Raw genomic sequence first — 21,188 nt, 5'->3', positions numbered from 1 at the left:
TGGCCTGAATGTGTTAACCACCAAGAGCAGAGGGACTGCTCTGTAAGGAATGGACAACTTCATCTTCTCCTTCTGCAACAGCCGCACCTGAGGGTCTCATGTTCCTGTTATGGCATTAAAGTGACTTTTTAAACTAGGCATGTAATTAGGTTACAGTTTCTGGGAATTTCACCACAGACAGTAAAGGAGGCATTCAAGGGTATTTGTTATAAAGGGAGTGTGAGTCCTAAGGGCTGCAAAGCCCGGTCGCCCCACCATCATCACGCCCCCAGGCTCCCGCCCGCCCCTGGCCACCCGTGGGCAGTACCCCGCCCCCCAACCGGGACACAAGCCTCCAACCCCAGGCTCCCTGGACTGCATGCAGGCCTCGGCTGCAGAGGCCTCCCCTTGGGCATCTTTCCCACACCGCAGGGGCCGCCTGAGACCCGCGTGAGGCGCACAGGAAGAAAAGGTCCTCCAGGAACCATGGTGAAGGGTATCAGACCACAGGGCCATGGGCTGGCTCATCACAGGTGTCCCCCCTGCAGGCGGGTGCGGTGGGCCCAGGGCGGCCGCAGCGAGCGGCCCCACACGGGGAAGGAAACGTCGTAGGAGGAAGAGCCCAGGCGGGCTGCCAGCCGCCCGGCAGACGCCTAGCTACCACGGTCCCCTCCCTGCAACCTGGAAGAAGCAACGTGGAACTGTGTCTGCAGGAGGCTGGCCGTCCAGGGGAGTCAAAGGGACAGGATTTCTTTGACCAAAATGAGTGGCCAGTGCACGGGCGTCTGAGAAGGGGGATCTGACCTGCGCACTGATCTTTTCTAACCAAGGGACCCCCTTAAACATCTGCCAGGAAAGAAGGTGCCCTCGGTGAGTCTGAGGCCCATCCGCACCCATACATGTCCGCACTGGCGCGCACCAGGCCAGCCCCCCGGATGGCGCGGCTGGTCAGTTTCTCATTTAAAAACACAGATAATGTTTAAAAAAAACGGCGGCCAGAGACAGGCAGGGCAAGTCCCTGTGGCGCTCAGCTTCCACCGTCGGAGACTCGGGAACGCAGGCCGGCTAGGTGACGGCACGGTCCCTCGACTCCAAGTAAGACATGCGAGTCCGCCAAGAACACGTCAGCGGGGCGGCAAGCATCCCAGGTGAGGAGGCGCGCGTGCTCTGTGTCGAGAGTGCGAACGCCACCAGGACGCACGCAGCTTCCTCTGTGGCACTGAAATAAGACCGAGACAGAAAATTGGAAAAGGGGAATTTATTTATTAAAGAAAAGTCGTCTGCGAGTTCTTCTACTTAAGTTAGTACCCTTGACGTTAACACTTTGGATTGAAACATGCCATCTTTCAAATAACAAGTGGACTCTACAAGCAGCGCCTACAGGTCAATTCAAGTAGCGTTTCAAGAGCCCAGAGGGACACTGGAGGGAGGTGACCCCTTCCCGGGGTGACGACCTTGTCTGTAAACACTGTCAGAGGTTAGAGGCACGGCCGAGCGCGCTGCCGCCACAGAGGTTTTTCAGCAGGAAGATCCAAGCACGAGTGTGGCCTGGGTGCCCAACACCCAGGGTGGGGCCCCCTCCGGCCCGCCCTTCTCCCCTCCCCAGCCCAGGGGCACCCCGGGGTCTGCCCGCTCTTCCCAGCCCTCGGCTGGGAAGTAAGAGGCCGCCTTCCTGGGCCCGGCGGCTGGAGCACACAGCCTACGTGCGGTTCAGGGTCTGGAAGATGCGGGAGATCTGCAGCATGACTGGGCCCGTCTCGGGGTCGTTCATCCACTGGGTGCTGTTCAGCGGGCTCTCGAGCATGTCTTCAAATGCTGCGGGGACACGACGGGGCTGCCTGAGGGACCGCACCCCACAGACCCGGACATGGGGCTGCCGGAACTAAAGGGGACGTCCTCTATAGCCAGGGGCCCAGAAACCCCTTCTAGCCGCCATCCGACAGTGTCTGGTCTGCTGGTCGAGGGAGCTGACTGCTGGCAGGGCGGGGCGGCGTGCCCGCGCGCTCACGGGCACAGTGACTCTGGAAAGCGGTTTGGCACCAGCTACCGGGAATCTTAAAATAGTGACAGCCTGTGACTCAGTAACTCCACTTCCAGTCCTACCCTGACAAAACAGTCAGATGCAGAGAAGACTTACGTAAGGATACTGTTGCCGATTTAATAATACCTGATTGGAAAAATCAGAATGTTCACTGTTAAGGAATGACTTAAAAAAAAAAACAACCAGCACATTAAAAATGAGCAGTTCTTTGTAATGAAAACTTTGAATTTCTAAGCACTTCCATAAAATGTCCGCCCACAAACAGAGGCGCCCCCAGCAGACAGCTCTGCAGCCCAGACACTCGCCGGCCGGCTTGACGGAGATTCACCAGCGACCGCAGGGTGGACGGTCGCCCTCACGTCTGGGAAGCACGGCTCTATGCCAGACCTTGTCACATCGGCCCACGTCGAACCATGTCAGTGAAAGTGGTCCCAAGTTTATGGGCTTCATGGGAAGTATCTATTCAAGGTGCTCACAGCTGCTCAGGGCCACAGGGCCTCACCGCAGGGCTCAGCATGAAAGTCTGATTTCATTACGTTTATGACCTGACGCCCACCCACCCCCACCAAGCCCTCCTGATTAAAATCCTCTGCAAACCAGTTAAAAATATCAGAAAGAGAATCCAGAAAGATGACGTGACATCTGAGAGAATGAAATATAGCAGGTTTAGCAAAAATAATTCCAGAAGGAGGAGAGAGCTGCACAAAACGATGAAAAAGGCATTAAGTATGAAAATCCAGAGATGAAGATGTATCTGAGGAAGGACTTTCTTCTGCACGTCTCGTGCATTAAAAATGAAAAGGATGCTCCTAACGTATAAAGAGCCGTTAACAAAGCCCTAAGGTCAACAGGCAGCTGAAACAGGACGGATGGACGGTGCAGAGGGGACAGGTTAACGAACACCAACGGCCAGAGGAAAAGCAAAGGAACAGGCGGAGCCTCTGGGTCCCTGTGCGAGGGGTGGGGGTGAGCGCGGGCACCTCAGCCGGACACAGGCCCCGTCAGCTGTCAAGACGTCACCAAGAGCTTAACCGTCTGTATTCTTTGACCGGGTCATCTGACTTAGAGCTACCTGTCCTTAGGGAATGGGAGCTGCACCCAAAGAGTAGGTGGAGTAGGTTCAAAAGCAACAAAACGAGAAACAATCTAAATGACCAGAAACAGGGGAACAGTATTTGTTAAATAACGTGGCAGATCTATAGAATGAAACACCTGTACCGCTAAACTCTCATTTTTAAAAGAGTAAAAAGTGCACCAAGAGAAAAGGCATCAAACGGGATGAGAAAATAAGCACGATAAAGGTGCCCCGCAGCGTGGCTGCACCTGTCCCAGACCCCGCGGGACCCCCAGAAGGAAACCCGCCGATGAGGGAGGGGGGACTTCCACTTCTTCACGCTTTTCTGCGCTTCTCCAAATGTTCTATAATGACTATTGTACTTCATCTAAAGAGATAAAGGTCATTAAAAATCCTACCGGAAATGTCTTGAGAGAAGCGTGCAGCTGCAGGGGTGCCCACAGGCCGGTGGCCTCACAGGCAGGTCATTCTCTCCAGGCCGGGACTTGGCGACTGCAGGAGGCCTGGGGCCTGAGGGGGCGGACCCAGGGCAGTGTGTGTCCTGTCCAGGTCACCGACTCAGAGCCTGCAGACTGGGTGACACTCACCCCGTGTGGTTTGTTTTAGAAATGGGAGAAACACTCAATTCAGCAGATGTAAAACTACACGGTCGTCTCAATAGATACGGAAAAAGCATCCAGTGAAACTGACCACCTCTCCATGATTGAGAACGCTTAGCATCTAAACTGGAGGGAAAGGGGAACTTCCTTAATCTGACCAATTATATCTTCAGAAATTAAAAAAAAAAAGCCTACAGAAATCACACACTCAGTGGTCAGGTACTAAAAGAATCACTTTAGAAAAGGCTTTGGGCAGACCCCAGGCAGCATGTGTGAATCTCCCGAGGTGGCCGAGGAGCCGGAGGGCGGGAAGATATGCTCTCGGTGTGGAAAGGACTGCCGCGCGCCTGGTACCAAGAACGAAAATAAACTCACGATAAGACACATCACTGAAGTACAGAATTTGGGTACAAAGAGAAAAATTCCCTACTTTATGCCACACACACCTCCAGGTAGATCACAGACTTCAATAAGAAACTTTAAAACTACTAGAAAAAGATAAAGGTGAAGGTCTTCCTAACCTTGGGATCAGCGAGCTTTCTTTAAAGATTGACATCATCAATGAAACCGACACGTTCAGCTGCATTAAAATACAGGACATCTGTTCATCAAAGTGATAAAGAAGCCAGAAACCGATGAATGATCTTTGAGATCTAAACATCTGTTAAAGGATCAGTGCGTGGCAGGCGTGAAGAAGTTTCTGAGTGATAAGAAGACGACCCAACAGGGAAAGCAGCCGCACGTCAGGCAGAAGGCCTCTCCCAGCGGAGGCCCTAGAAGAGGCTGGAACTTCTGGAAGGCGCTGGGCCTTAGAGACCAGGGAAATAGCCAAGCACGCAGAAGCGCCTGTGCCTCCTGGACGGCTGCTCTGGGAGGGCGGCGGCAGGGGCTGAGCTGCTGCGGACGGGGACGGGGGTGGGGGGGTGGGGGTGGGTGCCCTTTCTGGACAGCAGGCTCAACACACACACACACACGCCTGGGCCCCGCCAGCCCGGCCCGGGGCACAAGGCCTGCGGAAACCGTCCTGCAACGGGAGCGGCCACGGGAGCGCGCAGAGCAGCCCGCAGGCCAGGAAGCCACGCGGGCACCGCCGGGCAGCAGCGCAGCGCAGCGCAGGCAGCCACGGTACTGATGTCACCCACGCAATGAAGTACTTTACGGCCCTGCGGAAGGTTGGTCCCAGCAGCTGGCCCAGAACACAAGAGGCGGCAACTGAATGATCTGAGCACACAGACACCCGCGGCAACGCGGCCGAGGAAGCAGAGGAGTGGCAAACGCTCGCATGGTCACCGCAGCAGGGGGCGGCGGGCGCCCCAGGGACCCTAGGCTGAAGTTGAGTGGCAGGAACGCGGTTATTAGTTTTATTATTACTCTTCAAAGTTACAAAAATTATGTACACTTTTGAATGTGTATTATATCTCACAGTCAAAACAAATGCCAAAGAAACCCTTACAAAGAGTAAGAGCGACAATCAGCCAGCAGCCGCTCACACACGGCCCTGTAACCTGCTGGGCGCTGGCCGCGCTCTCCCAGACTAGATAACCCGCTTTAACTGGTTTTTCACACCTTGAACGGAGTCACCGCACAGGAGGCTGTCACACCACGAGCACGCCCTGATTTCCGGGCCCTACAGTGACTCAGGCTGCAGCCGCCCGGGACCCTGCAGGGGCAGCTGCTGGGGCGTGGTGGCTGTGGTATCATCCGGCAACATCTGTGTGGCAGGCAGGGCCCGCCCTTGCACAAGCAGAAAGAAGGCACACACCTAGTAAGATTTTAGGGTTGGTCAGGCCCAGCTGCACCACGGGGTTATCCAGGATGGCCTGAAACAGAGGGCTGTCGGGGTCGATGCCCTTGTCCAGCTCCTCAGGAGAGGGCCTGCGGTCTCCCAGCAGCCACTCGCACTGCGAACACAAGAGCAACAGCTGTTAGCGCCCTCCAGACCCCATCAACCCAAACACTGCAGCCAGGGCTCCTGGTCAGCTCCCAGGGCTGCCCTGACCGGCAGGGGCCTTGACAGAAAAGCCAGCCCAGCCCGGACTCAGCTGCTACACACGCCAGGACGGGCCGCACACAGGAAGCACCAGCCTGGCTTTGCTGGCAGATCCTGGCACCGCAGCAACGTAACGGCTGCAGCTTCTCCAGGCCCTGAACCGGGCGCCAGCTTCACCCGCCCGAGCGTTGGGAGAAGAGGTTAAGACACACACTGCACACCTGGGCTCTGTCGCGGGAAGCGGCCCCGGGCGTGAGCGAGCGCCTCTCGGCTCATCAGTGAGTGAGGAACGGCTAAAGCACAGGCCCACCTCGCCTCCCTGGTTCCTGTGGGCCAGGCTGGCTCTATTCCCGCAAGTGCACCAAGCTGTCGCCCCCAGCCCCTCCCCAGGCAGCTCTCCATCGGCCGCGGGCCGTGTGCACAGGGTGTCACATAGTCACCCACAGGACATGTACGTTTTTCTGAAAGGCAAAGCCCAGAATTTTCTCAATATTTAAAAACTTGCATACTGTTTGAACCATCTACCCATTGTTTCACTTCAGAAGCAAAGTAACGGACCTCACGGGAAGGTGACCCAACACACAGCGCTCAGGACACACGTGGCGTCCCCGGGGCGCGGCCTGGTACTCACGGCGGCGTTCTGCTGGTTGCTGTTCACTCTGAGGGCGTCTATCACTTCCTTTTCATCGAATCCCATCTCCATCAGGGAAACGACGGCCTAGAGGAGAAGCCACAGGCCTCAGTGCCGTGCTCACGGGGGCCCCGGCAGCAAGGCTGTGGGGCTGAGCCGCGTCTCACGGGCAGCACCTTGGCAGGGGATGTCTTAAAGCAACGCCGTGGGGTTTTCTCTCTCAAAACGCCGTTTCCCTACAGCTCTACTGAAACACTTCTTGGTTTTCTGAACGACGGAGGGACGGAGCGGGAGGTGGAAGGCGCACCTGCTCTTGGCCAGAGGCTCGCCTTCCCACCCCAGGTCCTTCTAGGGGTGTCCCCGTGACTGTCTGGGTAGACCTGTCCTCACAACCTCACCAGCCTATTCCAGAGGGCTCGTCATCCAGGACGAGCGTGTCAGAGAAAGGTCACATCAGCAGTTCCCATTTGAGCGGAGACAAGAATGTCAGTGACTTGTGACACACTTTATCTTTAAAAAAAAATGAAACTAAAATTAATTCTGAACGTGTTTAACAAAATTTAAGCTGCAAGTTCAACACATGCTGCTTTCTGGAGGGAACACCTTTAGGACAGAAGTCACATAACGACACATTTCTTCACTTTATCCTTGACTTTTACTCTACAACCTTTGAAAGGCTCAACTCTGCCCAAAAAGGTACAGGCTCCATCCAAGTTTCAAAGGATTCTCTTAATTCCCGGAAGGTCGGACCGTGCCCTTTAAGGGCCTGACGTCATCTTCCCCCAGCTGTCGCACGGATGTCGGCTGGCCTCACGCCGCCGGCCCCTCGGGCCACCATGTGATGCTCGCGCGGCCCCGGCACTCTCTGGCCTCGTGGACACCACCGTGCACTGTGCAGTCAGTCTGGACTGTTTCAAAGCGAGCCCAACAGGAGCAGCAGCAGCTGCGGGCGGATCAGGAAGGGCGTTCAGCTGGAGCGAACGGCGTGCAGTGAGCTCTTCACAGTCAGCACTTTCTGCTTAGGATCCACTTCCTCTGCCTTCCGGGGCCACTTCCTGTCTCCAGGGCCCCGTGAGCAATCGCTGGGCGCAGAGCCCACCAGGCGGTAGTATTTTGATATCAAGGTCACATAAAATCGCCCGGAACCTACTCTGAAACCCAAGGATAGGACGGCCTTTGCCACTGGTTTCAATAAAAACCATCCTCTCTCCAGACTACTGTCTCAGCCCAGGAAATGATGCCCCAGGACATCTGGGGGTGATTCCAGATGCTCCGCCCGCCTGTCTTCCCAGCACTGGGAGAGGGAACCTGCGCCCACAGGCCCTGCACGGTCACTGTCCTGCCTACAGCTGGGGGGGTGCTGGGGGTGGGTGTTAGGAGCAGGGGGTGCAAGGCAGCAAAACGTCTGTTTGGGTCTCAAGTCCAAGCCCTGCTGTCCGGTCCAGTCTCCCCAGGATCTAAACTAACGTCTGGATCCTTACCGGCCCCTCCCCCTGACTGGGACAGGATCAAAGGCCCTACAGCCCCTCAAGCCTCGACACCCTCTTGGGAAGATGAGCACGTTAAGATGGTCAAGAACGACACCCGGAGGGGAAAGGCCTTTAAGTCGGTGACCAAGACCGTGAACTACCCGGCAGCAGCCCTGACGAGGCCCACGCAGGACCTCCACGGGAGAAAGCATGGAGCCCGACAGCACAAGGACCTACCCACGAAGAGGCTGCCCTTCCCGAACAGGGGCCCAAGCGCCAGCCCTGGGCTGGGTTCCCCAAAAGACTAAGCCCACGAGATACACTTCCTTCAGGACCGGGAAACTCGGGACTAAAGTAACACAGGTACTTCTGAACACACAGCAGAACTCAAAAAGGGAAAATCCCGAAGAACCAGGAAAAAGGAACAACAAACTAGCCTCCCAGAGGGTGTGCCCTGGGGGGATGGCGAGCACAGGCCTCATCAGGGCCGGGCTGGGGCCTAACATCACACACAGGACTCCGACCTTGGGTCCATGCAAGGCAGGGGGCTGGAGCTTCAAACCAGGACCCTGAGCAGGGTCTGCATCCCCAGAGAGAGGGGCAGGGGAAGACCCACACCCCAGCGCCGTGGGTCACACTCCGCATGGCCCAGGAGCCCTGCCGGATGCTTAGCACGAAAGCTGGCCCCTGGCTCGGGGTCCCGCTCAACCCCGCAGAAGCAAACTCTGAATCAACCACACAGGGCACCCCACGGCCCGGCCACTGGGGAGTCCCACGGAAACACAAGCCCACAGGTGAGCCCACGATGAGGCATCGCACCCTGAGAAAACCAGGCCACAGGCAGAGTCAGCAGGAACAAAGAACCGGAGCCCTAACGCCTGGAGCAGACAGAGCTGTGATCTGAAAAAAACAGAACAGCCTCGAAATACGAGAAACAGCCAAGAAGGTTCAATTAAAGTTGAACCTAATGACAGAAGAGACAGTGACAAAGAACAGGGCGACGCGAAAGCATCAAACACGAGGTGATGGTGAAGAGGAGGCCGTACAGATGCACTACGGGCAGCTGGCCAAGGACAGCCAGAGGCACCGGGACCCCGGGCCCCTGAACCCCACAGACGCCGGGTTACCTGGTGGCCGGCAGCCTGACCAGCCTCCCCGCTCACAAGACGGTCCCCGAGGTGGGCAGGTGACCCTCCAGTCTCTGGGCAGCACCCCCGACCAACCCTTCAGCTCGAGGTCACTTATAATACGGACAGGACCCGATCGCGAGTTCTTCAGAAGATGCCAGGTGTGTGGACTAACTGTTCAGAGGAAAACACAGCCACCTGGATGCCAGTGAGGAAAACTTCAAGCTGAACCCGGGGACTCAAGGGGCCCCAGGCCTGTCTGCAGACTCCTCCCCCCGCCTCGCTTCCTACAGGGCCGGCGGCGCAGCCTGCGGTTGCCAACGTGGCGGCAGCTTCCTCTGCACGACGTGGCCTCGGGAGCCCGACCAGCACCTCTGCCTGCCCGACCCAGGCCCGTCAACACGTACCCGGGCATCTGCGCGGAACTCCCTTTTCCTCCGGATCTTCTTGAAGATCTCCGTCAGCTCGTCTCTGTCCTCCTCACCCTCTGCGCTGGTCCCGGCGGCAGCGGCGGGGGCGGCCTCGGCGCCCGCCTCTCCCTGCAAGGCCGGGCCTGGAAGCGGCGTGTCTATGGTGGGGTCTTCCGCGTGCTCGATTAGCCACTCCATGGCCTGGGGCACCGACATGCTGCAAGGTAAGATGGGCTCTGTGCAGCACCCCCAGGCCAGGGAACCAGGGCCTTTGTTTCCCCAAGAAAAGCCTCTCGGACTTCATGGCTTCCCTACCACGAGCTGCCGACCCCTGTAATGAGAATCTGGCATGTCTGGAGCCCTGGCCCTGCCCCAGACTGCCCTGAGGCCCCGGCCAGAACACGGAAACCCACGGGCAAAGTAAAGGGAACCAAACCCGGGAGGTACACCCGAGAGTTTGGGTCCAAAGCAAAGAACACAGCCCACTGACCATCCGTCAGTTACAGATGATTTATTTCAGATCTGAACATAAACGAAGGGCAAGTAACTAGGACAGGAAACGACAGGGGACTGTTGAGGACACCGCCACATAAACTTCAGGAGTCGACCACGGCCCTGCTGCGAGCAGGCTTCGACTTGAGTTCCCATAAAACAACAGCCCAGTGAAACGCCCAGAACCATCATCATACGTCACGTTCCCAGTACGTGAGTCGATTTCCAACTGCCCTGAAACACCTGGAGATGCCCAGTCACGTTACTTCCGGGACATGCATTTCAGGTCCTCTTTAAACACTCACACGTATTGGAAACAATTCAATCAAAGGGTTTGGGTCCCACGGGGGACCCCACAAGACCAAGCCTGCCGCGTGTGGCGAGGGAGCACGTACTGGTTCAGCCGCAGGGCCTTCACGGCTCTGCTCTCGGGAAAGCCCATCTCTGTGAGCTGCCGCAGGGCCGCCTCGTCCACACGGCCGTCCTCGTCCTCGTCCAGCATGGCTGCGGGCAAGACACGGCACCGTGAAGGCCTCAGGCAGCGCCCGGCCGCGCGAGGGGTGCTCGCCCGAGCCCCTTGGGGGGCCGCCGCAGTGTCTGAGCACCAGGCGTTTGCAGCAAGTCTCTCACAGCTCAGAAAAGCCGCGAGGGGACCATCGGCTGTCACCTGTGTCAACACGGGACGGCGAGGAGAGCGGTTCACCAAGCCTCCACCCACTGGCCCTTTCCAGGTGCAGGGAACGGCCGAGGGTGAGCGTCCACCCTGGGGCTCGCTCCTACCGTTTGCCTTCTTAAATAATTCCACCGCGTCCGGGTTCAGCGCCAGCAACTTCTGTGCCACCTCGATGAGAGACACCAAGATCTTCCGGAGCTCCGTCTGGAACTGCAGAGAGAGGAAAAGATGCCCAACACAGCTACTTGGATCTGAGATGACATGCCCTGTCCTAAAATTCCAGATCTGTGAGTCACACGATGTCCAGATAACTGAGGAGAACAGGAACGAAGTGTCTCAGGAGGGCGGGAAGGAGAGGCTCTGGCTGGCACAGAGTGACACGGCCTCCCGCCGGTGACACAGACACACCAACACCTGGTGATGTCACTCAGCCCTCCAGCCCACGAGGAAGGCGTCTGGCCCACTGGTCACTAAGTGAGCTGAGAGCCCTCCTTTGGCTTCACTGAAGAAAGGTGACTGATTCCACGGGCTCCCCAGACGCAGGTCTCTAATTTTCACCTGCAGCCGATTCATCTTCTCAAAAAGCGGGGCTGCTGGGACTGTCATTAGAACCCCCCCCCGCCAGCTCCCTCCCCCAACCCCCATAAGTGTCGGCCATCGTGAGAGACACACACACACACAGGCTGGGAAGAGACAGGTGTGCCCGGGTTCCAATGCCCTGATCAACGAGGAACTCTCTGGAAGAGACCCCGGAGAGGGGTGTTCCTGAAGCGAACCAGCGTGAGGCAGAGATGCCCGACTGGCCCTCGGTCCCGGGGGCGGCCGCCCCGCTCCTGCCCGGCCCTCCTTCCGGAGCACTGGAAACACCCAGCCTTGCTAACACAGAACTTTCCGACCCAAGATAAACAAGAGTCAGATTTCCCTCTGGAAGCTTTTTACCAAACTCAGGACAAAACTAACGTTTTTCCCATAGTATCTATCCTTCCAGTCCTGCCTTTCAACGTCTTTTCAAACTTTTTATTTTGAATTAACTTGTTTACAAGAAGCTCCAAAACAGTGCACAGAGCTCCTGTGTCCCCTTCCCCAGCTCCCCAGGGCCTTCGGGAACTCCCGCAGCCCCACGCGGCGGGTGGCCACAGGCCCTGCGGGCACTCACGTCTCTCGCGCTGGTCTGCACCACGGCCCGGTCCATGTCGCAGGAGGGCAGGTTGGCGGTGGCTCGGAGGATAGCATCTCTATCCGGGGCTCTCTGCGCTTGTTTTTTCTGACACAGAAAAGTAATTGGAAAGTCGGAAATGAGTAAAGAGCAGCAAAAGGCCAGACCATGTCTGCTGAGTAAAGAGCTCTAGCCAGGGGAAGCACGAGCGTCCTTGGGAGCTGGAGCCATATACCCCCTGATGAGCAGGGAGGCTTCTGGAGAGTTCTGTGCACGGCCTCAGGGACACACAGGGGACACAGTCGCGGCCCGCTGGCGCTGGAGCGTGGCCGTGCGCGACACAGGGAAGACAGACAGTGTCTCCTGTGGCACAGAATGACCATCACATGGGAGTGGCGGCCGGGCGGGCGACTGCAGAGGACCACGCAGGCTGGCCGGAAACACGCACTCACCTCTGCTCCTTCGGGAAGCCCCGCATGCGACGACAGAAACAAAAAGAACAAAGGAAATACAACTGGGAGAGACAGCACCGAATGCTCAGAGGACGGCACACAGCTGGAAGGACAGCTGGAAGGATGAGGCCGAGTGCGGGGAGGGGGCGGGGCAGGGAGGGGAGCGAGCCGCTGGAGCCGAGAAGCCCAAGGCGAGGAGCCGAGGAGCAGGGCCGCTGTCCTGGCCCCACGCCCTTGGCTCCCGGGACGCTGGGCACGAGGGGCGGCCACGACCCGCCAGGCACAGAGCAGCCTCCCAGGGCCGCTGACGGGGACGTGAGGAAAGCCTGCGACGTGAACGACAGAGACCGAAACAGAAGCCGGAAAAGTAAGAGAGGGTGAAGGAAGGAGAGGAGCTTGAAAAGAGAGAGCCCTGTAACACGGCCCTCGGAGGGCCAGGAGCACAACAGGACGCCGCGACGGGTAACCTGAGAACAGGCGTCTAGCTGGGAAATTTAAACATCTCTCAGAAAGCAGGTCCGACAGCCAACAGGAGGTCCAGAAAGAGAAAAGACAAAACGCGGGGGGGAAATCGACCAAAACAATCCAGAAAACTTCCAGAAACTCCAGCTTCCACGTGCCAGGCACAGCGAATGGGGAAAGACGTGCATCAAAGCGAGCCGTGAAATTCCAGATGGAATCAGGGAGGAGGAAACAGACCACGCAGAGGAAGGAAGAGTAGCGCTGACCGGCTCCCACCCGCCACACAGACACCCTGGAGACGGGGCCAAGACCTCCATCGCGCACGCGGCTGGCGCTCGCTCAGCAGCCACCGAACGCTGGACGCAGGGCCTCCAGACCTCCTGCCCTTCCTTGAGGCTGGAGGGGGTCTGGTCCCAGCGAACCAAGAATAAGTCAAGAGCAAGATGCTCAGCCCCACGGCAGGCACGAGGTGGAGACGACGCTCAGCCCCACGGCAGGCACGAGGCGGAGACGACGCTCAGCCCCACAGGCGGCACGAGGCGGAGACGACGCTCAGCCCCACGGCAGGCACGAGGTGGAGACGACGCTCAGCCCCATGGCAGGCAGAGGCGGAGACGACGCTCAGCCCCACGGCAGGCAGAGGCGGAGACGACGCTCAGCCCCACGGCAGGCACGAGGCGGAGACGGCTCCAAGACACCCCACGGCCCTGCCCCTGGCAATCACGGTTGCACGACCCTGGGCCTGTGGTGGGTGGATTTCACTCTGGGGTTAGGTCACATCACACAGTACGGCGACCTGAAGGACGTGACCCTCGGTGGGCCTGACCTAATCAGGCGAGCCCTGAATCAGGACGGGGCTAACTCTGGCCATCAAGTTTCAAAGCAAGAGGGATCCAACGCGTGAGACCGCCCGCGGCTGGCTCTGAAGACGCCCTCCAGGAGCCGAGGGTGGCGCCGGCTCACAGCCAGCAGGAAAACAGGGCCCCAGCCCTCCAAACCACAGGAACTGGATTCCGCCAAACCCCTGAAAGAGCTGGAAGCAGAGCCTCCACAGAGACTCCAGAGAGGGAAGCAGACCTGACAGCAACTCCCAAGCTCAGGGCCCAGCTGAGCCCACCCGCCGTGGACCCAGTGAGCAGTGCACCACCCGGGGCTGCTCCGAGCTGGCAGGCCTGCGGTCAGGGAACACGCAGACACGGGGGATGCAGGAGGACCCGCACAGAGGGAGGCAGGCCAGCCCGGGCTGCACAACTGATGCGGGTGGACGGACGGAAGGATCTGAGGGGCATCTTCCAGGAAGTGGGAGCGGCAGATGGCCTCACACTTGTGACCCTGTTTTCAGAGGGGTTTATCAATTTTGGTGCAGAATCTGAAATACCAGCGATAAGCCTACAGAGAACAAACAAAACAAGGAAGCAATTACTGACTCCAGGAAAAACAAAATTCTACGTAAAGAAAGGACAGCTAACCTTAGCAAACTGCTCACTGCAGAAGGCAACACTTACATGATAGTAACAACAACGGGGACTCTGAATCTTTGACCAACGTTATGATCTGCCACTCGTGGCAAGAGCTAGGGGGGAGGCTGGGGGAGGGGCTACCCAGACCACCAAGAAGCAGCCAATAGCGTCTAAAGTTGAGAATCCAAGAAATAACAATAAGACGTGTTATTTAGAAATCAGAAAGAGAATCACAGGGGAAAGAATTACAAGTGGTTGCCTTTCGAGTGCGTGACTCAGGACGGACAGGAGGCTACTGACTTTTATTAGAACATCTGTAGTATTATTTGACGTTCTAAATACACGTGCTACTTTGACTTTAAAAATTAATAAATCACAAAAACGGACATTAACATTTTACAATATTACATTTTACAAACACGCACAGAAAAAAAGGTGAGGGCCACAGCCCTGCAAGTTACCCAGAGCCGTGGGGGTGATGGGAACCCGCTGTTCACGGTCACCAAGGTTCACATTGTTGCCAACGACCAAAATGGTAACCCGAGAACCGGATCCACCCAGCAGTTCTGGGAAACAGGGCTGACTCAGGGGCAGGCCCCGACGGAGTGGGCAGCCGTGCCCGCAGCCTGCCATGCCGAGGCAGGTGTGGCTGCAGATAAGAAGGGCCTCCTCCCGGCCGCCTGTCCCAAAGGAGACCCAAAATAGCTCGTTCCGCCACCAGGCCCGGGGCCCGGCCCAGAGTCTGGCCTGTTTTCTCTGGGGTGAATGCTCCCGGGCGTTCTGAAGCGTAAGTAAGAAACTCTACCCTTGGAGCCAAGGAAAGATGGGCGTTCACGTGGCTGCCCCCCAGCACGGCACTGCTCTGTCCCGGGCATCTGGCCTCAGAGCAGAAAGAGGCCTGTTGACAGAGTAAATCTTCCACGTACACATGAGCCTCCCAAACCAGGCTTTCTGCGGAGCGAGCTTCCGGGGCGGCCACTACACAGGCCACAAGCGGCACAGTCTCCCCAGGGCGCCTGCGTCAGAGGGAAGACTCAGCCACGTGGCAGCTCCAAGGACTGACTCCGCGACGGCCGCTGCTCCCAGAGCCTTCGCTGCCGCCCCTGCACCTGCATTCCTTGTTTTGTGGGTGGTCTTTAGCGACTTCCTAACTTTCTTCTGTCAGGACTTGCTTGAGGAGAGGAGGGACGGGAGCTCAAGATTAAACCCGACCCCGAGAACGTGCCGCGATCTCCTCTCTGCAGCCCCCAAAGCAGAGCCGGTCATCAGACCAGCCACCAGGAAAGGCGTCGGTCAACTGGCCAACCGGCCACAACAGAAAACCCCGTGACCGTGCCTCCTGTGACCACGGGACCGGCAGGGTCCACAGACAACCAGCGTACAGATGTTTCTGTTCACGTCTTCAGTGTGGGAGACCTCCCCGCACAGCGACATCCGCTTCCCAGCTCTGACACTCACCTTCTCTTCTGCGGAGACGTCAGCCATCTTGGGGAGCGGGGCTGGAGCGCGCTTCTTGATCAGCAGTAAGACATCTGGGAAAAAAGCGCGCCGCGCTGGTTATTACCTCACATCCACAAAAGCGGCATAAAGGGCGCCAGGTGACCCAAGGACCGAAAAGCAGGGGTCCCCTCTGGGCCCCTCCTCCACGGAGCGTCCACACAAGCCGCAGCCTCCCTCCGGCTCCCACGTCCGCCGGCCCTGCTCACCTCCAGGCTCAGGCCTGGCGAGAACCTGGCTGAGGGTCACCAGAGGGACCCGGCATTCTCGTTTTAAGGGCTTTTCTGTTTTGAAAGTCTGTGAGGTCAGAGCATCTGGTCTCACCCTCAGAGCTAAGCACCTGGGGTGCGGTGAGGCCACAGTCCACATGTGGTCAGCGCCCAGCTGGCTCTGGGCTTGCCAACCAGACGCTAGGGAGGTCTGCAAACGATATTCCAGTATTTCCAGAACAGATTACTTAAGGGAATCCCACAATGAAAATCGTGCTTGCCTCCACACACAAACCTCCGAGTGAATAAATGGATGTGTGTACGTTAGAGCATCTTCCTAGATGTCTGAAACGACCGCCACAGCTGTACTTTCCAGCCCCCAAAATAAAGCCTGCAGCAGCTCTGGGGACCTTGGTTTTGCTTGGAAACAGAATTAATAACAAAGTTCAATTTGGTTTCTCAGACGCGCGCTGCTCGTGCAGCCTCAGGGTCTGCTGTTTTCTTCCAGGGCGCACACTTGTCTCCATAAAGAAAATGAAGCCGTGTCACCGACGCGTCTCCCTGCTCAGCCCCACTCGGGACGTCCTCGCTGCGGGTGCCACGCCCTTGCCCACTCCCGGCCCGCGAGGCGCCCTTACCTTCGTCCTGGACGTTCTCCTCCAGGAGGGTCTTGGTGTCACTCAGCACCCTCTCCGAAGCGGCGTGGATTAATTTGTGGTGGGTCACGCTCTTGGGGTCCTCTAAGCTCCCATGAGCGCACTGAAGAAAAAAACATAGACACTGTTTCAAGACAGCAGGTCAATTAATCACGACAGTAATAACACAGGACCTGACACCCGAAGCCGCACCAGGAATTTACCGGTTTTCTTACTAGCTGAGAAATTAAAGCAGAGGTGACACCAGAGAATCCCTGGCAACGGTGGAAGCCAAAGGAAACGCCACAGCCCCTGGTCCCCGAGGCCAGCACTCGGCCCCCGACCCGCCAAGTGCTCGCCAACAGGCTCACAGCTCCGACGCAGAATGCCCTGTCGGCCATTAGTGGCTACCCGAATTGCTTCCTTAGTCTAGAAATATCTGGAGAGTGATTTAAAAGTGAAGATAGCAGCGCCGTCGTCTCCCAAGAACCTAAAGATTTAAGCATGATTTGTGCGCTTGTTTCCCTCCTTCCAAGGTAAGCGAGAGAGAGCTGAGAGAGACACAGCAGAGAGAGGAGGCCGGTCCCCGGGGGCAAGAATAGGGGCCTGGACACTTAGACACCCACAAAACCCCGAGGAGACACGACTAGCCTCGGCGCGGCCCCCAGCTCACAAAGCGACGGCCAGAGACCTAAAGCAAGCTACAGACGTGGCTGGGGGCCCCTCCTGGGAGCCCGAAGGGGCTCACCTGGCACGTGGCTGTGTCCCACTGCTCAGCGGCCCACAAACCCCAGAACACACACTGAGGGGGCGATGCTGACGCCCATGCTGGAGGGAGGCTGCTGCGACGCTGGGGACACGCCCACCCCAGGGCCCCGGTGCCAGGGTCCTCACAGCCCTCCTCAGCTAAGCGGGGCCGCCTTAGCACCTCTGTCACCAAAGGTACCCTGCACACGTCACTGCTCACCCAGAGAGGAGCTAAGCCTGTGCTTCAGCTCTCAACAACGGCGTTTTAGAGCAACTGGAGTTTTCAGCAATCTAACACTGGAAACAGGAAAAGCGGATCGTAAGGGCTGAGGGCAGTCACAGATGCACACAAAACTGGGGCTGGGGGGGGTTGGGGACAAAAGTGGAATCCAGCCAATAGTAGGACACACTCTGACCATTTATGACAGAGAACACCCCCCGCCCTGGAATCTCACAATGGCTCTGCTCCCAGAAGTACTGCGTGTGCTGCTTCTAATTCTAAAATTTGCAGGCTGGCTGATCTGCCAAGTTCATAATACAGTCTATGAAACACAATTTTCCAAAATAATCCTCATGCTGGTTCCTGAAAAAAACTGTGCTCTGCAGCGCGTCAACAGGCGCCAGGAACAGAGCACAAGCATGAGTCACCCATACGACGCGTGATGACTTCATTCTTTGTTCTCAGCAGAAGCAATGGAGCGAGCGGGGCTGTGACAGCAGAAGAGCCCCAGCAGAGCCCATCGCTGGGGGGGAGGCTCTGACACCCACCCAGTGAAGCGCTTCCTCCCCAGAAGAGCGGAGACTAGTTTCTCTTACCCTTGATGTCACGTGTCATTTGAAGATACACCTTCATGTGATCTAAGAAACGTTCACAGCCGTGCTAGCAGGTTACGTACTGGCCATTTCATGCAGGTTTGCCACACAGAAAACACCTACCACCTCGCAGATGTAACTCTCTTAAAATCATGAACCTCCTGTTACACAAGATGGTTTACTTTGCCCCTTTCTCCAAGCTTGGGCTAGAGACCACCATGGTGGTCCCAATCTATATGATACCAAGAAGGGGAAGGCGACAATAGCAGTCCATTTCTGTAAGAGTTATGATAATAAACCTTCAATAATAAAGCAACTTTATTAATTAAAAATACAAACATAATAAAAAAGTACAAAAAATAATAAAACTCCCAGGAGTACTGTGGGGGGAAGAAACGCACAGTGTCCTCTCAAGGTAGAGGGGAAGGAGGAAGGAAAAAAGAAGGCAGCAGGGGAAAACCGGGAAGGAGGGACAGAAGCGAAGCAGCGACACCACTCAGGGACTGGTTTCCAGGGTGACATTCAAGTCCACAACTTGAGAACTCTCTTTCCTAACTGAAGCCTGCTGATTGGCTCACGGGGCAGCGAACGCTGCCCGCAGAATGGGATGAGCACGGAGGTGGGAGTACTTTCTGACAGCTCTGCTCTGAGTCCCATAATTTATGTCGGCTCTTTGGTTGTGAAACTCCCCTGCTGCTCGGGTCTCTGTACCTGGAGAGATCGCACAGTGGATAAAATTTCAGGTCAAAGCAGGGTAATGCCAGAAAACATCCCAAATGATACATCCCAACAGCAACGGGAATAACCAGTATCGGGAACATAATAATTAGCACCACGTGGAGACTGGCTGTCTCATTAACCCTGAGTGTGCTCCTGAAACCCCTCGGCAAGTGTCCGTGAATCAGAGTTCTCCCTTCGTGCCCCTCCATAAATCAACGTCAGGACAGTTACGCCAATCCTTTACCATCAGTGAGTTTAACTCGGCGCCACACCGATTTACCCACTCGCTTCTCCTGGCCTGACTCGGCAAGTGACACGCCACAGCCACGCGCTTCTGGACTGACAATCTACTTCCGTTTACAGGCATGCCTCGTTTTATCGTGCCTTGCTTTACGTCGCTTCACAGATACTGTGTTTTCTACAAACTAAAGGTTTGTGGCAACCTTGTGCTGAACAAGTCTACTGGTGCCATTTTTCCCAAGGCATTATTTTTTAGTTAAGGTATGTGCATTGCTTTTTTAGTCATAATGCTATTGCACACATAATGGTCTATAGTGTAAACATAACTTTTATATGCACTGGGAAAGCAAAAACTTCGTGCAATTCGCTTTATCGTGCTAGTCGCTTTGTTGTGGTGGTCTGGAGCTGAGCCCGCAGTACCTCAGCAGCGTGCTGGTATGAATGCACACGTTTGTTATGGGCCCACCAAGAGCCTGGTCCTGGCGTGTGAACACAAATCCAGCCCTCAAGGAGCTTCCGTCCTGAGTGGGTGAGACGCAGCGTCTCAGGGAGGTTTTTAAAAAATGTACTGGACAAGCAACGAGCCTGGCTCTAAGCACCTGCGTGCTCGTGGGGCTCCCAGCCTTGCAGCTCACTGCTGTCGCGGTGGTTTTCTAGACGGTGCAGTCACCTGACTGGCTCAGAAGTCAAAGAAGAAAGCAGCCAAGTGTGCGAGCCTGGATCCCCCTCCCCCCTGATGTGAGACTGAGACCGTTATTCACGTCCAGCGTGTTCCAGAAGGGGACTGCCAACCAGAACGCTCCCTGGCCTGTCGTCTGACAGTTACAGAACACCTCCACAGAACCATACTCCCAAGAGGGGCCCAACAGTATTTTATAGACAGTCACTAGAGCAGTCACTGTACGCTTATTCTTGGAGACCACACTAATAGATACATCACTTCTCGCATGGAATGTACACTAAGAGGCTGTGGCCTCTTGGTCCTAAATTCCGACATGGAGACACTAGACGGTGCAAAGGATCGAGTTTCCTTAGGCAGCCAGTTAGATAGATGTCTTGGCCTGCCATACGGAGTCGAGAAGCTTACAGAGGCGAAGCCAAGAACTAGTTCCAAAAACTAGCAACCTAAGGAACTGGACAAGGAATACCTCGTGGGAACAAACTTTAGAAAGTGGCCCTCTCGGCGAGAAGCCCCTTCTCCCGGACCTACCCACGCAATCGCTGTAAAGGCCGCCGGGAAGCAGGGGCGCAGGGACGAGTCCCGCGGCCTCACTGTTTTAAGTGATTCCAGCTACGGAGCACCAGTGGCCAGGGCCAGGCCCCGGCCCCCATGCCAGCCCCGGGAAGCAGCTCCAAGCAGCCGGCTCCGCAGGTCAGGAGAAGGCGCCTCTCCCGTGCGTCCCTACTTCCTCGGGCACTAATTCCCAGCTCCGGGAACCGCACCGCGGCAGCAAGCGCGGATGCTGGAAACGCTAGAGGCCTCGCTCCGGCGGCGACTTCGCCTCTCCCAGCCTGCGCTCCCGACGCGCCCCGCCGCCCGGGCTGTCGTCGGAGTTAAACCAGAGGAGAGCGTAAAACGTCCAGCCTGGGACCCGGCTCGCGGAGGCGCGTGCAGAGGGTGTCGGGGGCGGCCGGGAAAAGGGGCGGAGGGAGGGGGAGGCCTGGAGCCGCGGTCGGCCTTACGTGCTTAAGGCAGCGCTCCTTGAGCTTCTCCACCGAGGTGTCCTCAGTCGCCTCCTCCAGCCACTCGGCGCCGTCGGACGCGCAGACGTGCAGCCGCAGAACCTTGCCCGCGAAGATCTTCTCCTCCTGCACGAACATCGCGCCGCCGTCGCCGCCGCCGGGGCCTGCGCCCGCCGCCCGGACCCTGAAGGTCACCGGGGCGGGCCGGGGGCGGGGCCAGGCCGCCCGCGCGCTCCCTCGCTGGCCGCCGCCGCCGCCCCGCCCCGGCTCCCGTCGGCCGGCCGCCCGCCACTCGCCGCGACCCGAACCGTCGCTGCGCCCCGCCGCCTAGCCGCCGGGGGCGCGCTGTCGCCGCCGCGCAGGAAGTGCGTCACAGGGTGCGTCCGGAGCACGCCGGGAAGTGTGGTTTTCCGGCGGCCGCTTCGGCGTCGCCGCCGCGCAGGAAGTGCGTCACGGAACTTGCCCGGAGCGTGCCGGGAGGTGTAGTTCTCGGGCCGCTTCCTTCGTCCCGCACCTGCGTGCGATTTGCGGTGCAGGCCGGCAGCCACGCGGGAGCCGGGAGCTTGCGAGTCCGTTTTGAGACGGGATCTTAGTGTAAAATACACCCGGATCTTGAACAGTTGGGAGG

The 21,188-nt window shown here is 57.4% G+C and overlaps 1 protein-coding gene across 1 annotated transcript; it reads right to left on the bottom strand.

Moving 5' to 3' along the window:
* Nucleotides 1–1,203: 1,203 nt before the first annotated feature.
* UBAC1 (UBA domain containing 1) lies at nucleotides 1,204–20,887 on the bottom strand. The gene is made up of 10 exons (XM_060013791.1): nucleotides 20,561–20,887; nucleotides 16,361–16,481; nucleotides 15,475–15,548; nucleotides 11,643–11,750; nucleotides 10,594–10,696; nucleotides 10,209–10,317; nucleotides 9,319–9,538; nucleotides 6,316–6,402; nucleotides 5,457–5,595; nucleotides 1,204–1,794 (listed from the first exon to the last, which is right to left on the bottom strand). Exons 1-10 carry the CDS (start codon nucleotides 20,696–20,698, stop codon nucleotides 1,679–1,681), a joined length of 1,215 nt encoding a protein of 404 aa, XP_059869774.1. The 5' UTR covers nucleotides 20,699–20,887; the 3' UTR covers nucleotides 1,204–1,678.
* Between the last annotated feature and the right edge of the window lie 301 nt (nucleotides 20,888–21,188).

The sequence above is a fragment of the Delphinus delphis genome, chromosome 6, assembly GCF_949987515.2.
Source record: "Delphinus delphis chromosome 6, mDelDel1.2, whole genome shotgun sequence".
NCBI classification, from domain to species: Eukaryota; Metazoa; Chordata; class Mammalia; order Artiodactyla; family Delphinidae; genus Delphinus; species Delphinus delphis.
The sequence above is the reverse complement of the archived record's forward strand: the minus strand, read 5'-3'. Positions and strand labels throughout refer to the sequence as shown.